Here is a 20278-nt window from a genome sequence, read left to right on the forward strand (position 1 = left end):
TGCACTTAGTTTTCACGGGACCTTCATGGGGTATGCAGGAGGGTACAGGGACAATGGTGACAGGGCGCAAGCATGCCCATATTTGGCGGTGGTTGCAAAGCAACCGAACAGGATGCTTCATGGTGCCTTTTCCCACTGGTTTGGCCATGGATTATTAATGTGTATTTTTCACAGTTTTAACGGAAAGTCCTGGATTTTACTTATAATGAGGAGGAGGGAGGAGCTGAACAGTAGCTAAAAGAAGGGTATGGGTTCATCCGATTTTAACGGCACGGCAGCATCTCGGGGAGGCGGGGGGTGTGGTTTAGGCTGGTCCGTGAGCTATAGCTCCACGAAGACTGCTTCAAGATGTATATTTCAGGCTGACCAGTGAGCAGTTTCTTTTTCACCCTGTCGTGATATGTCATCTATTTGTCTCAGAGCTCTGGACACTGGGACACCACATTAATTAATGATTCCTCCATGTTCTCCTCACCGTACAAGTCTGCCAAAATCTCCTGCTATTGTCACTCTGAAATCACTCCACCACAATCTCTCCTACTGGATGCACTAAAATGTCATCACAGCATACTCATGCAGCACATACACAATGAATGGGTCTCTGCCCTTGTGTCTCTAGCTTTCTCTCCGTCTCTCTTTCTATCTCCGTCTTTCTCTGTCGGTCTCTTTTTTTTCAGTCTTGTTCTTTTGTCATTCTCTGCCTGCCACTCTCTTTCGATCTCTCTCTCTCTCTCTCTGAGTGTGTCTGTCTTAGTTTGTTTGTCGCTTTTTCTATAGCCGTCTCTCTCTCTCCATTTTTCTGTCTCTCTCTGTATGTCTTTTGTCTTTCTAAAAGCAAGTAAAGCTGATTTAAAAATATGTCTGTCTCGCATTCTCTTTCTTTCTCTGTCTGTCTTTCTCTATATGTTGCTCTTTGTCACTTTTTGTCTCTATATTTGTGTTGTGTCACAAGAAGAGTTAACAGATTTACTTTTGTAATGGTTTAATTAATGGCTATATTTATGTTTGTAAGATAATCTATTAGGCAATGACCTCTTACGTGTACAGTTGAAAAAATGGCTAATAAAGTTCAATTCAAACAAGAAATATCTCTGCCCGTGTCGCTTTCTCCTGCTATGACGACATGTTTAAATGACCAACGCTGAAACTTTACCGTGCAGAATTGGATTCCTCGCCCACTGTTGCCCAGCTTGTCGAGAGGAGGAGACCAACACATGATGCCCATGACATTTGGAACAACAAGCAGGATCCCGCCAGCGACGCCAGATTTAGCTGGGAGACCCACCTGAAACCAATTTGAGAACGTGAGCTGTACAACATACAGTGGGAGGAAAAAGTATGTGAACCCTTTGGAGTTTCTTAAGTTTCTGCATTAATTGGTCATAAAATATGGTCTGGTCTTCATCGAAATCACAAGAATAAACAGAGGCTGCTTAAACTAATATCACACAAACAATTATGCTTTCTTATTTATATTGACAATAATGTAAAGATTCACAGGACAGGGAGGAAAAAGTAGTCTCTGAGAAGCTCTACAATTAAGAATTGTTGAATAAACTTGGTAAAGGTTATAAAAGTATTTCTAAAAGATGATGTTCATCAGTCCACGACAAACTGTCTATAAATGGAGAAAGTTCACCACTGTTGCTTCTTTTCCAAGGAGCTACTGTCCTGTAAAGATGACTGCAAGAACAGCAAATTGTTTAATTGTTTAATGTTTGAGTTTCCTCCCAGACAAGTTGAACTGTCTGGGAGGAAACCACAATGGAACAAAGAAAAAAATTAACACCACACCAACATCAAAACCTTATCCAAACTGTGAACCATGGTGGAGGGAACATCATGGTATGGGTGTGCGTTGTTGCCTCAGGGCCTGGTCAGCTTGCTATCATCAATGGAAAAAGGAATTCACAAGTTTATCTAGCTATTTTGCAGAAGAACAAAGCTAGAGAGAGCAGACTTCAATGGTTTGGACATGACCAGAGGAGAGATAGAGAGTATATAGTTAGAAGGGTGATGAGGGATGGAGCTGCCAGGCAAGAGAGCTAGAGAAAGACCAAAGAGGTTTGAAGATGTAGTGAGGGACAACACGAGGGAAGTTGGTGTTAGAGAGGAGGATGCAGGAGATAGGCTTATATGGAAAACAATGACACGCTTTGGTGTGACCCCTTGTGGGGCAAGCAGAAAGGGAAAGAAGTTCAAGATATTTTGCAGAACTTGAGGTCATTTGTCTAACAGTTGAAGTGCAAAAGAGGATGGGTGTTGCAACAGGACAAAGATCCAGAATCAACAACAGAATTACCTCCAAAAAAGAAAGTGTGTGTTCTGGAGTGGCTCAGTCAAAGTCCTGAGCCCATCCCGAGATGTTGTGGCATGACCTCAAGGGAGCCTTTAGCAGTTTTGTAAAGTGGAATGGTACAAAATTCATCTTGACCATTTTGCACATCTGATCCGCAACTACAGGGAAGTTTGGTTGAGGTTATTGCTGCCAAAAGAGAGTCAACCAGTTGTTAAATCCAAGCTTTCGCTTACTTTTTCCTCCCTCTGTAGTGTAGCAAATACAAACAATTTTTAAGTGTTTCCCAAGGGCACAAGTGACAAACTCAAGGCCTGGGAACCAGATCCACCCCGCCACATCATTTAATGTGGCCATGAAAGCAAATAAGGTGTGTCTACTTCCTGCTTTTGGCTAATTTTGGCTTATTTTCATTTTGGCAGAAAATCTGTATGGAACTTGCAATTTTTCTCCACTATAACCAGTTGTAGATGCACTTATTATTACCAAATCCATTCTCAACTTCAAATAAAGACAACAGCCCCTTGAAGGGGCATAACAGTGGCCCTTGATGAAAATTAGCTTGACATCCCTGCACCAGCGGGACACAGATACTTACATGAAAGGCGAACTGTCCAGAGAAATCATACATTCCACATGAGTGCATCAGGCTGAGTGTGTTGCGCACTGCCTCCGGGCTCAGTACACGCTCTCCTGTGATGGGACAGAAGCCACCGTTGGCGAGGGTTGCTGCCATTACACTGGCACTCTCACAGGTCACCTCAATGGAGCACAACTGGCAGAAAACCAAATCACATTGTCAGTATCTCTGGTAGTCATTTCTCTTAACCCGATTACCTGATCATCTTTTACCTGGAAGTAGAAGTCCAAGATGGATGTCATGTCCGTTCCTTCTGGAAAACACTGGAAGCACAAACACAGAGTTAACATGACTCAGCTCAGTTTTGGAGACAGAAGGAAGTCAAGCCACATGTGGACACAATCTTCACAATCAATGGATTTTATTTTGAGAGAATTCCATGTCACTTAAGGCCACCTGACACTTGCATGGGTGTCAAACTCAAAGCCAGGGGGCCAGCTACAGCCCGCCACGCAATTTTATGTGACCCACTAACACAAATAAAATGTGTCTATTTCATGTTTGTTGCAAAATTTATTTGCTCTTTTCATTTGGGCTTAGAACGTGTGCTGAAATTGCAATTTTTACATTTTATTCTTTTTACTACAACTAGTTTTACAAGCCTTTTTCTGCAAAACCATTAACATAAATTGGACAATGGTTGTATATGCAAATAATTGCTTGCCACCATTTCCCAGGACTTTTGGGGTCTGGAGATTGGTGAGATACTGAGAGACGAGGTTAATGACAGCCTTGAAGTTAGGAGTAGGATCTCGTAAATAAGTACATTGTGTAACGCGCAGAGATTTTGAGAGCATTTTGGACCGAATGTAATTTACAGCTGGATTTGGTAGGCCAATGAGAAGTGAGTTGCAGTAATCAAAACAGAAGTGTGTGAATAATGCCGCTTTTCCATTACAAGTTCCAGAACGGCCTGGCCCCGCTCTGCCACGGCCTCGCTTGGCCTGGCCTGGCCTCCGTTGCTTTTCCTTTAAAACAGGCAACACTCAAAAGTGGGATGGATTGGACAAGAAGGCGACATGGTTGTTTCTTGTCGCGGCTTCCATCTCGCTGTATTTCATCATGCCCGCACCACCTCATTCGACCACACCCCCGCACATAAGCGATTCACAAGTGGATGCCCTTCAAGCCTCTCATGAAAACAGTCGCCTAATCACGCACACTGCGCGACAGTTCAGTCAGGTTCGGCGGTGTCGCTCAGTGTGCGGCAATATTTAGATGACATGATTGTCAATCAGATGACAGTTACATTGTGGCACTCCTCCGTCTGCGTTTTAGAACCAGGTCGGAGGAGGTTCTGAAAAGCAGTGGCATTGTCACCGCTCGGCCTCGAAAAAGTCTAATGGGGAAGCGACCACACGTGGCGGAGTGAGGCTGGTTGGGGTTAGAACCGGTACAATGGAAAAGGGGCATAAGAGTGGGAATATTGTAAGGGTCTGAGAGTAATGGATGGATACGGAGGTGAAAGTACGCATGGCATTCATGTGTGACCGTCCTCCTATCTAGAAACAATAGCTGACCTTCTTTTCCTTCAGGTAGTAGCCGATGGCAAAGTTTCTGTCTCCAGACTCACGCTCAGACTGGAACCTGGGATACAGCCAGCATGGATCAACTTTGTTTCATTCTCAGTTAAATATTGACACACTGTTAAACTCACGTGGCATTGCTGAAGCCGACATACTCGTTTCCTGCCAGTTTGTTCATGAAGTTCATAACCTGCAGGTTTATCATTTAAAGTCATCATGATGTGGAAGTATAGTACAGACACCGTGACTTACTAAAGCCCCAACCTATGTGTTTTTTAAGTTGCTTGATATTTTTATTTTTTGCTTTGCGATCCAAGTAGGGGTCGGCGAAATACAGTATATTGTGAACATTGCTTTAACGAAATTTCACATTGTCGAGTATTCATATTGTCTCGAGAAGAAAACAACCAAATGGGTGGATAGACAGCAAAGGAAGAGGAGAGAAAGAAGGAAGTGCATCAAAGTCCTCATTCACCGAATCAGCGGACAGGATTCATTCACATGACTCAGTGGCAAGCATTTCACATGAAGGAAGTATGCATGAGTTTCCCGTTTTAGCGGATGATTTAATAGTGAGACGTCACTAGCCTGGAAATGGTTAGAATTTAACAAGACTGATGTCGTTCAAAATAACATTGTATGCAAGATGGGCCGAAAAACAGTCACCATGAAAAGCAGTTCAATGACAAATCTGTCGTACCACTTGCGAACAAACCTTACAAAGGAGGATGAGGAATAAGTAAAACTTTCCGACTCTCCAAGCATGACTACCGCTAAAGAAAAGGGGGATGTGTCAAGGTACCACCGTATTTCTGTTTGTTTGTTGAACAGTCAAGCAAATGTATTTTCCAATCACTAGTAGTGATTATGTATATACATATGTTGTAAGACAGCTGTAGGTGGTGATACTCACATAGTCAAACTTCTCAGCATTGCTGGCTCCTTGCTGTAACACAGTCACAAATTACTTCGCTTCAGTCTTAATTAAGACAAGCCACAATAATAGTAGCCTTTTCTCTCACGCCGCCAGTCACTTTTATAAAGTACTGCAGGGGGCACTCTTGAGCCTGATGTTTTATGAGTGTGAGCAACTGAGCACACACGTACACAATGTCCGGGTTATGCTGCTTTCCACCAAATCCCCTTTCACCATGATTATAACCTTAATCTCCCTGAGTGCACTAATCTGACATTTCTGAAAACCTGCCCAACCAACTCAATTGAAATCAACATTGGGTTGATAAATCTAGACTATTTGACTTGTCTGTTATATTACCTTGATGAGAGAGGTACAGACGATGGCGCCGGCGTTCACCATAGGGTTGTGTGGTTTGTCTGCAACACACAGTTCAAGATCACATCTGAGAAATCACATCTCTTATAGAAATGACATTAGATTTGCAGATTTCAAAAGCAAAATAACTCCAGGTCAATATGAAAAAAAATATATTGACTGCTGACTTTTTGGACCGCCAGGCTTGCTCGGACAACCAACAACACACACCGTCCAGGTACTCGGGTGAAGTCTCACGAAGGGCTACAAAATTCTAGGGAATTTTCAAATTTGAAACTTTCCATGGGAATAATGGGAATAAACCTGGAATTTACAAATTTAAAACATGGCTCTTACTTAATAGGGAACATAATATAAATATCATTGGTGAGAATATATTTAGCATAATACTGACTCAAACTAGCAGGTTTCATGTAAGTACAGTTAAATATGAAGAGCCCATTCCATGTTGAAGGTTTTGGCAAAAATTCAGAGCATTGTCTTGAGAAGCTTGAGCGAAGATGCTGTTTGAAATGCATGTTGAATTGCATTTTTGTTAATATTTGAACGATTTTGGTTGGTATGATGAGTAATACAGTATTTAACTCAACTTTCAAGTTTTTGTTATTCGACGAAAGAATTGATTGTTCAATAAAATATTGAAACTTAAGTTAGTTCTACTTACAAATCTGTTGAAATGCCATGCTATTTAATCGTACATTTTGTATGGATGTCTGCTCATGACGAAACATGTTTAAATTTATGGTTCTTATTTACAACATTTCCAATGGAAACTTAACAGAAATGTACCAGAAATTTTCATCTCACCACACCCATACCGCTCTGATACAACCCATCCATCCATTTTCAATAGTGCTTATCCTCATTGCGGCTGAGTTGGAGCCTATCTAAGGTGACTTTTGCCCAGAGGTAGGGGTACACCCTGGAATGTTCGCCAGCCAATCGCAGGGCACATATAGAGAAACAAATATTCACAGTCACATTAACACCTATGGACAATTTTGAATCTTCAATAAAACTAACGTGCACGTTTTTGAAATGTGGGAGGAAGCCAGACTACCCGGAGAAAACCAATTTGTGCACAGGGAGCACAAGACGACAGCCCAGATTAAAGAGTACTATAAAGCAGATGTGCTAACCACTCAACCACTCTGCCGCCCCCGATGAAACCTCTCATCAATAATTCATCCTGCCTCCACGGCAACGGCCACCTCTTTCGGACAGCCATGACAGTCAGAGGCGTGCAAGTGTGCTTCCTCACCATCCTCATTCAAGAAAAGCTTGTTGAAGCGCAGGCCGCTGGGCTCTTTGCCAATAAATCGGTGCACATACTCTGTGCCGTGGTCGTGAACAGCGATGGCGTATTTCAGAGGCTTCACGCAAGACTGCAGACAGAAGGGCACCTTGGTGTCACCTACAGTGTGCCTGGAACAAAGACGCACATGTATGGTGGCACACAGTCATAAGCAATTCTTGACACAAGGTACTGTACAGTGAACCCCTGCTTTATTTCCGTTCACCTGTATTGCAGATTTTAAGCGATAATACAGGTTTGTGGGTTTTGGAGTTGCACACCTTCAGTGTAGTACCACATTGTGTCACAACACGCAGGGCAGCACTGAGCTCGACTAGAAGACGTACAACGTAATTAAGAGCAAGAAGAAAAGGCAGCAAAGGTCCCCAACTAAATTCCAATAATAGCCCACTGAGCAGAGGGAATATATGCCAGTGAGTATTGTTGTATACTCTGTTTGTATGTGTTACTGCTCCATGTAAAATAGCAGTTGTTTTAAGGCTTATAATTACCATAACATCGCTGCTTATTTCCATTAGCTTGTCTTTGTTGGCTTCACATTATGTTAGTAATTGAATTCAATGTAATTGAATGAAATTTCAATTAAACCACAACAAAACCGAGATAATTGTTTTTGACAGTAAAGAAAAAAAGATTGCTGTTAATAAATACCCGGAGTCACTCTCTTTTAAAGACCACAGACAAAGAAGACCTTGGTGTGTTGATAGACTCCGACCTGACTTTCAACAATCATATAAAATCAATCACTACAACAGCATTCTACTAGCTGAAGAACATATCCAGAGTGAAGGTTTGCATGTGCCAAGCAGAAGGAGAGGCTCATCCCTGCTTTTATTTTAAGCAGGCTTGACTATTGTAATGGTCTTCTGACTGGACTCCCCCAAAAGAGCATTAAACAGCTGCAGCTGCAGCTGTTTAATGCTGCAGCTCGGGTTCTGACCAGAAAAAAAGAGATCTGAACATTATATTCCAATTCCCAGTCTTTACACTGGCTCCCAGTCAACTTTAGAATAGACTTTAAAGTTCTGCTACTGGTCTATAAATCACAAAATGGTTTAGGTCCTGAATACATTAAAAGACATGCTAATGGAATACAAGTCCAGTAAGGCTCTGAGATCTGCTGACTCAGATGAGATAATGAAGCACAGAGTCCGAAGCAAACATGGTGAAGCAGCTTCTAGCTGCTCTGCTGCAGGCAAATGGAATAAGTGACCAATAGAATTGAAGTCAACCCCAAGTGTCAATGTGGTTAAGTCCAGGTTAAAAGCTCTTATTTTTTTCTCATGCTTTTTAGAACATTTCCATTTTTAAATGATCTTTCCTGCACTGTATGTTTTAAATTTTATTTGTTCTCTTTGTTTTGTAATGTTTTTAAGCTTTTCTCTTTATTTTTGAAACGGTTATGATCATGTAATGCACATTGAATTACCTTGTGTATGAAAGCGCTATATAAATAATTTAAATATTATTATGTATTTTCACCTATCGCAGGTGGGTCTGGAATACACCCCCCCCCCCCTACAAACAGAGGTTCACTGTACTGGGATGTACATTACAAAGTGAAGTTATACCTCTGACCATCCACAGTGCACAAGGAGACGGCCCACAAGTCTGGGCTGAAGCGAGCCAGCTGGGGAATGTAGTCAGCCACCTGTAGGAAAATGTCTTTATAACAAATTCAACTGACTCCACTTAGCCAGTCCGGTCTTTGTATTGTCACTCACCTGCCCTCCGGACATGTTCTTTGCATTGTCGTAGAGCTCGTCAATGTGGTGGCAAAACGGTTGGAAGTCCGGGATGACAAATTTCTTTCGAAAGGCTTGAGTTAGCAACACAATGTTGCTCTGCACGCATCTGCACACAAAAGAAAACGTACTGTATTGAAGGAGGGATAGTATGCATTTTTTACTCACAATTTAAAACAGTTCCCATGTATCTTATTGCCATGTCTGTGAGATGCTTTCCTCAAGAGGATCATCAAAGTTAAATTAGTCCAATTTACCTCCTCTTCTATTATTAGGCTAACACAGAGTACAGCTTTCATAACCATGATGACTAGGGGCCGAGCTCGGCCGCAGTTATTTGTTGATCCCGAACCTACAAAAACAAAACAATGGGGAACTGCAAATTGTTTTGCATCTTATATCTTCTCTACTTCATAACCAATACACCAAATTTCACTGTCAATTAGTGTGAGGCTATATGTAAATGGCACAATCAGCAGACACATCACCAAACCCCAATACCAACATTTGACTTCCATGCAGGAGGCTTGGGTTCAATTCCCACTCAGCAACGGTGTGAATGTGAGTGTGAATGGTATTCTGTGTATTTGTGCCCTGTGATTGACTGGCGAGCAATCCATGTGTAGTCTGTCTTTCACCCTAAATCAGACGGGATAAACACCAGATCCCCGCAACCAGAATAGGTAGCATAGGGCTGGATGGCTGGGTTAACAATGAATATTTAAATATTGAGTGAAATGTACAGTGGGAACCCCTAAGTTGAACGTGGCAGTCATTGAGCAAAATTTTTAACAAATCCTGTGATACTTCTGAACAGTGAATTAAGTCCATAAGTGTGTCTGTCTTCTGTGGGTTTTTTTTTTGTCACCATCCAACTCCCGTCATCAAATTTTAGGGTGACTACATAATTAATTGCATTTATATTTTAATATAAAAAAAACAACATCAGAGGTTGACCAGCATCTTAAAATAGATTACAGTGAAACACCGCTATATCGCAGCCCATCTTTTCTGCACCAGCTATAGTGGATTTCTAAGATTGATTGCTTTTTATGGATTTTTACAGTACAGTACCTAAATTGAGACTTGCGTTCAGCATAATACCACATTGTGCCACAACATGCAGGGCCACACTGAGGTCTACTGGAAGGGATGCAGTGCAATTAAGAGCAAGACGACGACGCAGAGAAGGTCCCCAACTAAACTCCAGTGATAGCCATTGTTACCCTTAGAGGAGTGACTATTTACCCACGAGTATTTTAGTACTGAATGGTCTGGTTGAAAATGTTGATGTTTAAATATAGACTTCACTGTATTTATGTTTTTGTTGTATGTGATGCTGCTCCAAATGTGTTCAAGTGGCAGTTTTTGAAGATTTATAATTACCCTAAATCCAATGCAAATTTCCACAAGCCCGTCGATTCAGTTTTTCCATTATATGTTTGCATTAAACTAGCCATTTTTTGTTATTATTTGGTTTGGTTAAACATTTTCGTGTTTAAATATACAAAGTTTAATTTGCGTTGGTCAGATTTACAGTGGGGCTCGAAGGCGACCACCTGGTGGCCGGGCCTGCTCCCACGGGGCCCGGCCGGGCACAGCCCGAAAGGGTAACGTGGGTCCCCCTTCCCACAGGCTCACCACCTGTGGGAGGGGCCATAGGGGTCATGTCTTGGACACACAGGTGAAGAGAGGGGCGGAGCTGTCAACTGATCACCACCTGGTGGTGAGTTGGCTCCGATGGTGGGGGAAGATGCCAGTCCGACGTGGCAGGCCCAAATGCATTGTGAGGGTCTGCTGGGAACGTCTGGCGGAATACTCTGTCAGAAGGAGTTTCAACTCCCACCTCCGACAGAACTTTGCTCATGTTCCGGGAGAGGACAAACAGTCTGAGTGGACCATGTTCCGTGCCTCCATTGCTGAGGCGGCCGACCGGAGCTGTGGCCGTAAATTGGTCGGTGCCTGCCGTGGCGGCAATCCCCGAACCCGTTGGTGGACACCAACGGTGAAGGATGCGGTCAAGCTGAAGAAGGAGTCCTATCGGGCTTTTTTGGCCTGTGGGACTCCTGAGGCAGCTGATGGATACCGGTTGGCCAAGCGGAATGCAGCTTTGGTGGTCGCTGAAGCAAAAACCCAGGCATGGGAGGAGTTCGGTGAAGCCATGGAGAAAAACTTCCAGACGGCTTTGAGGAAATTCTGGTCTACCAATCCTGTGTCTCAGGAGCGGGAGCAGTGCACCATCAACACTGTGTATAGTGGGGATGGGGTGCTGCTGACCTCGACACGGGACGTTGTGAGCCGGTGGGGAGAATAATTCGAAGACCTCCTCAATTCCACCGACATGCCTTCCCATGAGGGAGCAGAGTCTGGGTTCTCTGAGGCGGGCTCTCCTATCTCTGGGGTTGAGGTCACCGAGGTGGTTAAAAAGCTCCCCGGTGGCAAGGCCCGGGGGTGGATGAGATTCGCCCGGAGTGCCTCAAGGCTCTGGATGTTGTAGGGCTGTCCTGGTTAACACGCCTCTGCAACATCGCGTGGACATCGGGGACAGTGCCTCTGGATTGGCAGACTGGGGTGGTGGTCCCCCTTTTAAAAAAGGGGGACCGGAGGGTTGTCGGGAATTAGAATCTCAGATTCAGGAGGAGCAGTGTGGTTTTTGTCCTGGCTGTGGAACAGTGGACCAGCTCTACACCCTTGGCAGAGTCCTCGAGGGTGCATGGGAGTTCGCCCAACCAGTCTACATGTGTTTTGTGGACTTGGAGAAGGTGTTCGACCGGAGGGTGTGTTCCAACTACAGGAGGATCACACTCTTAAGAAGGGGGACCGGAGGGTGTGTTCCAACTACAGGAGGATCACACTCGTCATCCTCCGTGGTAAGGTCTATTCAGGGGTGCTGGAGAGGAGGGTCTGTCGGGAAGTTGAATCTCAGACTCAGGAGGAGTAGTGTGGTTTCCGTCCTGGCCGTGGAACAGTGGACCAGCTCTACACCCTTGGCAGAGTCCTCGAGGGTGCATGGGAGTTCGCCCAACCAGTCTACATGTGTTTTGTGGACTTGGAGAAGGTGTTCGACCGTGTCCCTCGGGGGGCCTCAGTATTGCATCTCTGCTTTTTGCAGATGATGTGGTTCTGTTGGCTTCATCAAGCCGTGACCTCCAACTCTCACTGTTGGAGGTCAGGTCAGGGATGAGATCCTGCCCCAAGTAGAGGAGTTCAAGCATCTTGAAGCTCGGTCATCCGGGAGGATCTCAGAGTAGAGCCGCTGCTCCTCCACATCGAGAGGAGCCAGATGAGGTGGCTGGGGCATATGATTCGGATGCCTCCCGGACGCCTCCCAGGTGAGGTGTTCCGGGCATGTCCCACCGGGAGGAGACCCCGGGGACGACCCAGGACACACTGGAGAGACTACATACTTCGGCTGGCCTGGGAACACCGCGGTATCACCCCGGAAGAGCTGGATGAAGTGGCTGGGGAGAGGGAAGTCTGGGCGTCCCTGATAAAGCTACTGCCCCCGCGACCCGACCTCGGATAAGCGGTAGAAAATGGATGGATGGAAAAAAGCATGGCTTGTTACGGCATGACTCGGGGGTGTCTCTTGACCTGAAGGTTGTGGGTTCAATCTTGAGCCCGTGATCATGTCAAAGTGTCTTTGAGCAATATAATGAACCCCTAGTTCCTCCTGAGGCTGTGTCACCAGTAGGTAAATGAGGAGACAGTGTTAAAGAAAGTAGAAAAGCACAATAAATTGAAAGCCCATTTACCACACTTTACCTTTTGCTTGTTTCACCAAAGTAATGTTATACGATAGTCTTCCATTTCTTGAAAGGGAGAGAGTAACAAGGGGCACTAAGTAATATTTTAAAAAGTGTGTTTTATTAAGATTAAATATGTTGTAAAGCAAATTTTTGTTATGGTCTCTCTATCACGTTTTTCACCTCTGGGTGGGTCTGGAATGTATCCCCTCCAGTAAACTGTAAGCCCACTGTATTAAGACTTCATCAAATAATTAGAATTTTTCCTTTGGTCCAAGTTGTTTCAGCCATTAAAAACAAGGCAATGATGTGGAAGTGTCTGGGCTAACAGAGATTTGTGTCACAGCTATCTCTCGGGCATCACTAGCTGTAATCCCAGTAGCGTGGGATCCGTGTGGGGAAAACACACGCTACATTCTACCCACTGCTCACGTGCCTCTTGCATGTGCTCTATAAATAAGCTCCGGAAAACGACACGGTGGATCAGGGCCACGAGCCATCATACTGTACATGCCCTGCATCTGCAAGTCAACATAGTCTGTCAGGCATCGTTGTCATAATTTGTACCAAACCTGCTTTGCCTATGTGCATAGTGGAAATTTGAACCACTAGACACCAACCAAGTCACCCCAGGAGATATTTTTTACATTTGGAGAACAATGAAGAATTTTCAGTAAGCGCTGTTTTTAAAAGGTGATTTTATTAATTATGGCAAAAAGATTATTCAAGGCTACCTCGGTCTGTGTGAAAAGGTAATGACCGCCGTTTTAAAATCATGAATTAAGTGTGGCTAATAAAATTTTGGGGTTAATTTTCACTGACCACATTCAATCCTGATTACCTCCGGACCTATTCATTCAAGAAATCAGTTGAAAAGAACTTGTTTGGCAAAATAAAGTTTCCCAAAAGATCTAAAACAGCTGCTAAAAAAATGCCACGATCCAAAGAAATTAAAGAACAGACGAAAAATAATTGACATCTATCAGTCTGGAAAGGGTTAAAAAGCCATTTCGTAAGCTTTAGGTTCCAGCGAACCACGGTGAGAGCCATAATCTTCAAATGGAGAAAACACAGAACTGTAAAAAACAGTTGTTGTTATTCAAACACGTACTTCTTGAAGAGGTGTCTATCCAGGGCTCCGTCTGATGTCGTTTTCACGGTGACCTTCAACATCTCCATACATTCTTTCAGACGGGGGTCTCCTGTGCGCAGCCCTGTGGTTTTGAGAGCCTGAGGATGGAGGAGAGGATGGTTGGGTGGATAATTAATAATTAGTAAGTTTTGAAAAATAAAAACATTTTAAAAAAACAACAAAAACAATTAAGAGCACTTTTCTGAGAAAGGACTATTGGTTTTAAAGGTGATGAACATTTCTGGTAAATTTATGTATTGCCTTTTGAGTAGTTTTAAAGTATTTTATTGGAAAATCAATTATTTCATTGAAAAAAAAGACGAAAGTTGACATATTTCTCAACCTCCTGACACAACCCATTAAAAAATAAACAAAACTGTGGCCCCCATCCCCAAAAACCCACAGAATGTAAAATAAAAAGCTCTTTTCCCTCCAAAGAAGTCCCATTTAACATGCAGATGAATAATCATCCTTCAGTCTTCTGAAGCCAAGCCGCTGCATTTTTTTGTAAACACTTTCAGGAAATGGGTTCCTTATTTTCATCTGCACTTGCATGCAATCTGCTTGTTTCAGTCAGGATTATGCTAAATGATCCCCCAACTATATTTAAATTCCATATAAATAGCCAACCATCCATTTTGTAAATTCCTAGTTTATTCCCATGAATTCCCATTGAAAGTTTCCAACGTTGAAAATTCCCAGAATTTTGCAACCTAATAAGAACTCACTGTGGTGAATTTGTGTGCTGGGATCTTTTCTTGGCCTTCAGCTATGGTGTAGAAGAGCAGGTCCTCCAGGCTGGGTAGAATACCTGCCTTCCTTCTCCTGCATGAGACAGACAAACAGACAGACAGACAGGTGAGATGAGACTTCAGTCATAAGAATATCCCAAACTCACTGTGCTGTGATATTTCACAAGCTCAACTGAGTTGAGTAACTTAGTGCATTTGCACCAATGTGTCCTTGATGGACTACCAGCCAGGGAGTGTCAGTTATTCTCATCGTGTTACACAGTTTTCCAATCAATTGCAAGCAGAGTCTGTGTCAGTGCAGCAGTTGCTGTTGGGACATGATACTTGAAGGTCAAATCAAAGCAACACACAATAGTGGATGAGATAGTGAATGTGAAATGTTCCCAGAGAGATGAAAGAATGCACCTCGGTCTGGACCTGGCTGGTACTTGCAGCATCAAAGAGAGTTAGTTAGGTTAGGAGGGCATGGGGACACCCAGCTATGAATTAAATCAACATTTGATTGGATTTGCACAAAGCTGTCTGCTCACAGGCTGCTGGAGTGCAATATGGGAGACAGGCCAGCGTGCTGGGAGAAGCAAAGCTGGTCGGACCTTTGAAACCGAGACGTTTTTTCCCCTCTCAAGGGAAGATGATGAAAAAGGATTGGAGAGGATGGGAGATTGGAAATAGCCGATGGTTACGGTGGATGAGGCGGAGGAGCAAAGCAGCTGCTGAAAGGATATGGTCTTATTTAAAGGAAGCATAGGTGAGGGTGGGGGCTACTTCTACTGATGGAAAACACACGAAAAGTCAAATTAAAGTAGAAAGATACTTACAAAGCAACGCAAGCAGATCAACATAGGGAAGAAAATGTGCAGAGAAAATATTCATGAATTTGTGACAATGGACCATACAACAGGTATAGAAATCTATGTAAAGGACTGTGAACATTTTTTAGGCCACCCTTTAGCTTTGTTGTTGTTTAAGTGTCTTTTTCACAGCAGTCATGAAACACTACAATAGACAATCAAATGACATTAGACATTTTTACAAAACTTTGTGGAGGTGCTGTGTGTGTATATACTAAGACAGGGACTTTCGATTCTTTGAGAATCTGCAAGTACAGTAATGCATTTACAGTCGTGCCTTGACATGAATTCAATTTGCTCCCTGACCATGCTTGTAACTGAAAACACTCTTATATCAAATCATCTTTCCCCATTGAAATGAATGGAAATTCCATGAATTCCATCCAGCCTCGCCCCCCCCCAAGAAAAAACACTTAATTTTTGCAATGTGTTTTTCATAATACAAATAGTACTCTATAATATTGTACTTTCTAATAACATAATCATGAACATAATTAAAGAGAATGTAAAGAATTCAACAATTTATATCAAAATTCATTGGCCTTGGCAAAGTTGGCAAACTGGGGGCAGTTTATTACATGTGAATGTATATGGACACGGTCACAACTAAGTGACGCAGTAAGTTGCCGTAATATTAGTCGTTTTCAGAGAACAAACTTTATGCCTGCGAGTATTTTTACATTGTCTGTCTACATGTGTTGTTCCACCGTTGGTGTTCACATATCTGTCCACCTATGGTGTTTTGCATTGTTTGTTAGGATTAAGTTAAGTGGACTTTCCTAAGGCAAAAATATGAGGTTGTTTGAAATTCACGTATAATTCTCATTGTTTTATGTTTAGTTCAACAGTAAACTTAAACTGGGAGTGCCATTAAGCAACTTGAAGACTCTTTTTGGAAGAACTGCTCACTATCTGCCAAACTGCTGCTTGTGGTGAACGGAGTTGAGTTGAGTTCACTGCCACCATACAGTGCTCATATCTCAAATTTCTGCTTGCAAGTTAAAGCGTCACTATATATTTTCTGTCGATATGGCCCTCCAGAATCATAATGGCACCAAACGTCTGTTAGTAATCCCCCACATACTGGAAACTGGCCTGCTACCTAACAAACTGATGGGCGGGCAAGCAAACAAACAAACAAACAAACAAACAACAGTACAATTGTTTTTTTGTCTTTAACAGTTTAGCCAAGCTGTCTCCTGAGAGTCATGCCAGTTATAGTCATTAAAAATACTAGTACTATAAAAGCTGGTACCTAAGACTTTTGCACAATCCTGTATATGGGCATAATTCATTCACCATTCCTCTAATGTCACTAAATTCCAAATTTAGAAGATGCAGTTATGTTTAGTCTTGTACCTATATATGTATATATACATACACACATATATATATATACATGTATATATACATACACACACATACATAAATACATAACATTCTGCACAAACATAACATGAACAAAACATCTGTTTGTTTCTGTCTGACAAGACATAAAAAAAAACTTGTTTCCTTAATGAGGATGGTGTTATGGTTAAAGGTGGAACAGCTGCAAAATCTGGAGCAGTCAGACTCATTAGAACTTCCCTCTGTTTTACAGCTCAGTTGCTTTAAATCTAAATCCAAGTAATAGACATTGTACTGGTGTTCAGATCATTGATCATTGCATTGGGTGCCTCCTGAAAACAGACAGTTGATCCAGGTCACGATATGAAGCTGCCAGGACACTTAACAGAGGGTTATAGCCCACTTGTGAAATTGCCGTCTTCTGGGGTAGTGATACCTTAACTTGTGAGTTCAAATTGTTTTGGTTAGTACAGTTTAGCTGTCTTCTCCTTGCAAGTGTTTTCATTTTGTATTTACGTGTTGGACTGTTTGTCCTGTTAAATAAATGGCACAAAGTGGATCGGTGACTGTTACTCTCGCTTTTTCTTCACTTCACTCGAATGGCGGCGTATCTGAAATTTGCTCGTAATTAAAACTTTGGGTTGTAACACAAGGCAAAAGACAAATAAGTAAATCTACCAATTGACAGCTCTGTAACTCGTAAAACTAGTAAATTGGAGCATTCATTAGCTAAGGCACAACTGTAGTGTGAAAGTCATACAGTAACAGAACAACACAAGCATGTAGTTGGACTGTGAAGTTTAACATTGAAAGAAAATGTTGCCATCACATAGAGCTCAGACTCGCCCTTGAAATCCATCCATCCATTTTCTGAGCCACTTCTCTTCACTAGGGTCGCGGGCGTGCTGGAGCCTATCCCAGCTATCATCGGGCAGGAGGCAGGGTACAACCTGAACTGGTTGCCAGCCAATCGCAGGGCACATACAAACAAACAACCATTCGCACTCACATTCACACCTACGGGCAATTTAGAGTCTCCAATTCATGCATGTTTTTGGAATGTGGGAGGAAACCGGAGTGCCCGGACAAAACCCACGCAGGCACGGGGAGAACATGCAAACTCCACACAGGCGGGGCTGGGGATTGAAACCCGGTCCTCAGAACTGTGAGGCTGACGCTCTAACCAGTCGTGCACCATGCCCCCCCTTTCAGTCCCCATTTGCTATTTGTATTGACAGTAACATATGACTTCCAAATCGTTACTCCTTGTACTATTCCGAAATAATAGTCCAAATGAAATTTGTGTTTTGGTTGTTGCGTCTCCCTTAGAAAAACAATGATTTAATTACAGTGGCACCTTGATTTAACATACTGAATGATGGTGTCCAGTTGGTACGCAACATGCCCCATTGCACCGGACAGAGGCCATTAGTTCCACAATTGGCCGCTGTTTACTTGCCCAATGAACAGGCATCCATCCATCCATCCATCCATTTTCAACACCGCTTATCCTGGTTAGGGTCACGGGGCACTGGACCCTATCGCAGCTGACTTCGGGTGAAAGGCAAACTACACCTGAACTGTTCGCCAGTCAGTCGCAGGGCACATATAGACGCGGACAACTATTCACACTCACATTCACACCGTCACTGAGTGCAAATGAACAGACAGAGAAAAGCTGCGTTGGTCGCGCTATAACACCCCGGCTAACCGAAATGCCAACGTGGCGGCCATGTTGGGGAGGTCGGTGTTCCAATCAAAGGCAAACCACGGACATTGAAATTAAGTAATAGCTCAAAAGGGGGCGTGTTGTATCTACCTATTCATATCTTTGGTGGACCCCCAGGTGTTGTGCATAAGCCTAAATGCATGAAAGTGTGTTCAAGTAGCGACCTGGAGGAAGCTGTTTACAGGTGGTAATGTGCAACGGCACATTCACGACAGTATTCGACCATCACAGTTTAAAGCTAAGTTTGAATAAACTTTTAAAACATTTTCATGTTTTTTTAAAATATGTATTTACAAAGTTTTTTTTGTTTGTTTGTTTTTTTACTGTACTTGGTGTTTTTAGACCACGAAGAAAAGGGATTAAAATAAATGGACAACCGGCTTTGACGAACGACCACTACCCAATTATTCCGTTACATCGAGGTTCCAATGCACTGTAGGTCCTTACTGTATGTTTATATAAAGTATAATATTATAGAGTGCTATTTTTCTAATTGAAAACCCCATTCCAAACATTTTTGCTGAGTTGTTTTGGGGGGGGGCTGGAATGGATTAATGGCATTTCCATTCATTGCAATAGGGAAAGATGATTTGAAATGCGAGTGTTTTGCGTTACAAGCGTGGTAGCGGAATGATTAAGCTATTATCTCAAGGCACCACTGTACTCAAGTAAAGCACAAATACCCCCCCCCCCCCCCCCCTAAAAAAACATTACTTAAGTACAATAACGTACTTGTATTTGGTTATTTTTCCAACCACTGCTCCAGCAGTACAGTCTCAAGCTACTGTACTACTCGCTAACAACTAGCTTCCTAAACATTTCGAGAGGCCTTGCTAATGTTATTTATTGTAGAACAAAAATTTGTGTGCTAACTAACCCTCCCTTGACAAACACACGTTATTACAATCATAATTCGGAGTCTCAGTAAATTACATGAAATCGTGTCTTTCCCATTACTGAACTTGGCTATGGCTGGCTAACATCCGACGCTTATCGCTTTTACTCACTTCTCCGTTGAAGAATCTTTTGCGGCCTCATTGTGTCCGTCTCCTTTGGAACAAAAGCGTCTGGCGTTGTGCTGCTCAGCTGTCGCCGTGGCCGGAGAGCGGCTCCAGTAGCCGGCTGCAGGTGATGCGTGGACTCCGCCTGCCAAATGTCGTTTCAGCTGCCTCTGAAATATCTCCTTGAGCAGTGCCGTTGGCCGTAAATGGAACATTTCAATCCCGTCGACAAAGAGTAAACCTGACGGGGAGAGAATCCAGCAACAAATTGAATGATCACGAGCAGTGGAGTGCGTTTCTCACTGGAATAAAGTCAAGGAGTAACTGAGTAACGGGCCCCCGGTGAGTGGACAACGACCAGCTGTCCTCGCGATAGAAATGTACGGATTTTGATTGGTTCTCGGAAAATTGTACATTCCCAATCCGATTGGTCAAGAAAGCCGTCCATCACCAAATAATATTCCTTTTCTGGGCTGGGAAAATATTTGCAATCTTTCATTTATTATACAAAAAAAAAGACATACGCCAACGTACTAATAAAGAATAGTAAAGGCAGACTATTTATATACTATTTATTTATTATTTAATGAGGCTAATAATAATGACTGTTGCACAATTCAGCCATATGTACTGAATTCGTGTACATGCTGGTCACGGCGATTTGGAGGCAGAATGTTGTTTTGAATGGTCCATGGTGCATAGTGCAGTTATATTATTGTGGTGCTGCGACACCATGTGAACTATCCCGTTAGTGCACATGGTCGATTCTCAACAGACGGGTGCTACCTCAGTATTGTATCACAGATCACAGCACCACGCTCTGGTAAGATACTGATGACACATGTTGGGCTATATTTTAAAGGGAAATTAAAATTGCTTCTGCCAAACGTGCATTCCCACAACA

At 42.9% G+C, this 20278-nt stretch overlaps 1 protein-coding gene across 2 annotated transcripts in view; it reads right to left on the reverse strand.

Moving 5' to 3' along the window:
* The window catches only part of glsa (glutaminase a), a 27019-nt gene extending 7298 nt beyond the window's left edge, over positions 1 to 19721 (reverse strand). For both annotated transcript variants that reach the window (XM_061676503.1, XM_061676493.1), the window contains exons 1-13: positions 19381 to 19721; positions 14423 to 14519; positions 13674 to 13792; positions 8796 to 8925; positions 8643 to 8722; positions 7018 to 7181; positions 5739 to 5797; positions 5376 to 5408; positions 4594 to 4652; positions 4457 to 4523; positions 3149 to 3199; positions 2895 to 3071; positions 1154 to 1285 (exon numbers count right to left, since the gene is read on the reverse strand). In XM_061676503.1, coding sequence (XP_061532487.1) covers positions 1154 to 1285; positions 2895 to 3071; positions 3149 to 3199; positions 4457 to 4523; positions 4594 to 4652; positions 5376 to 5408; positions 5739 to 5797; positions 7018 to 7181; positions 8643 to 8722; positions 8796 to 8925; positions 13674 to 13792; positions 14423 to 14519; positions 19381 to 19589 — 1377 coding nt within the window. In that variant the 5' untranslated portion in view covers positions 19590 to 19721. The remainder of the gene's footprint in view (positions 1 to 1153; positions 1286 to 2894; positions 3072 to 3148; positions 3200 to 4456; positions 4524 to 4593; positions 4653 to 5375; positions 5409 to 5738; positions 5798 to 7017; positions 7182 to 8642; positions 8723 to 8795; positions 8926 to 13673; positions 13793 to 14422; positions 14520 to 19380) is intronic.
* Positions 19722 to 20278: the final 557 nt, after the last annotated feature.

The sequence above is a fragment of the Phycodurus eques genome, chromosome 1 (genome assembly GCF_024500275.1).
Source record: "Phycodurus eques isolate BA_2022a chromosome 1, UOR_Pequ_1.1, whole genome shotgun sequence".
NCBI classification, from domain to species: domain Eukaryota; kingdom Metazoa; phylum Chordata; class Actinopteri; order Syngnathiformes; family Syngnathidae; genus Phycodurus; species Phycodurus eques.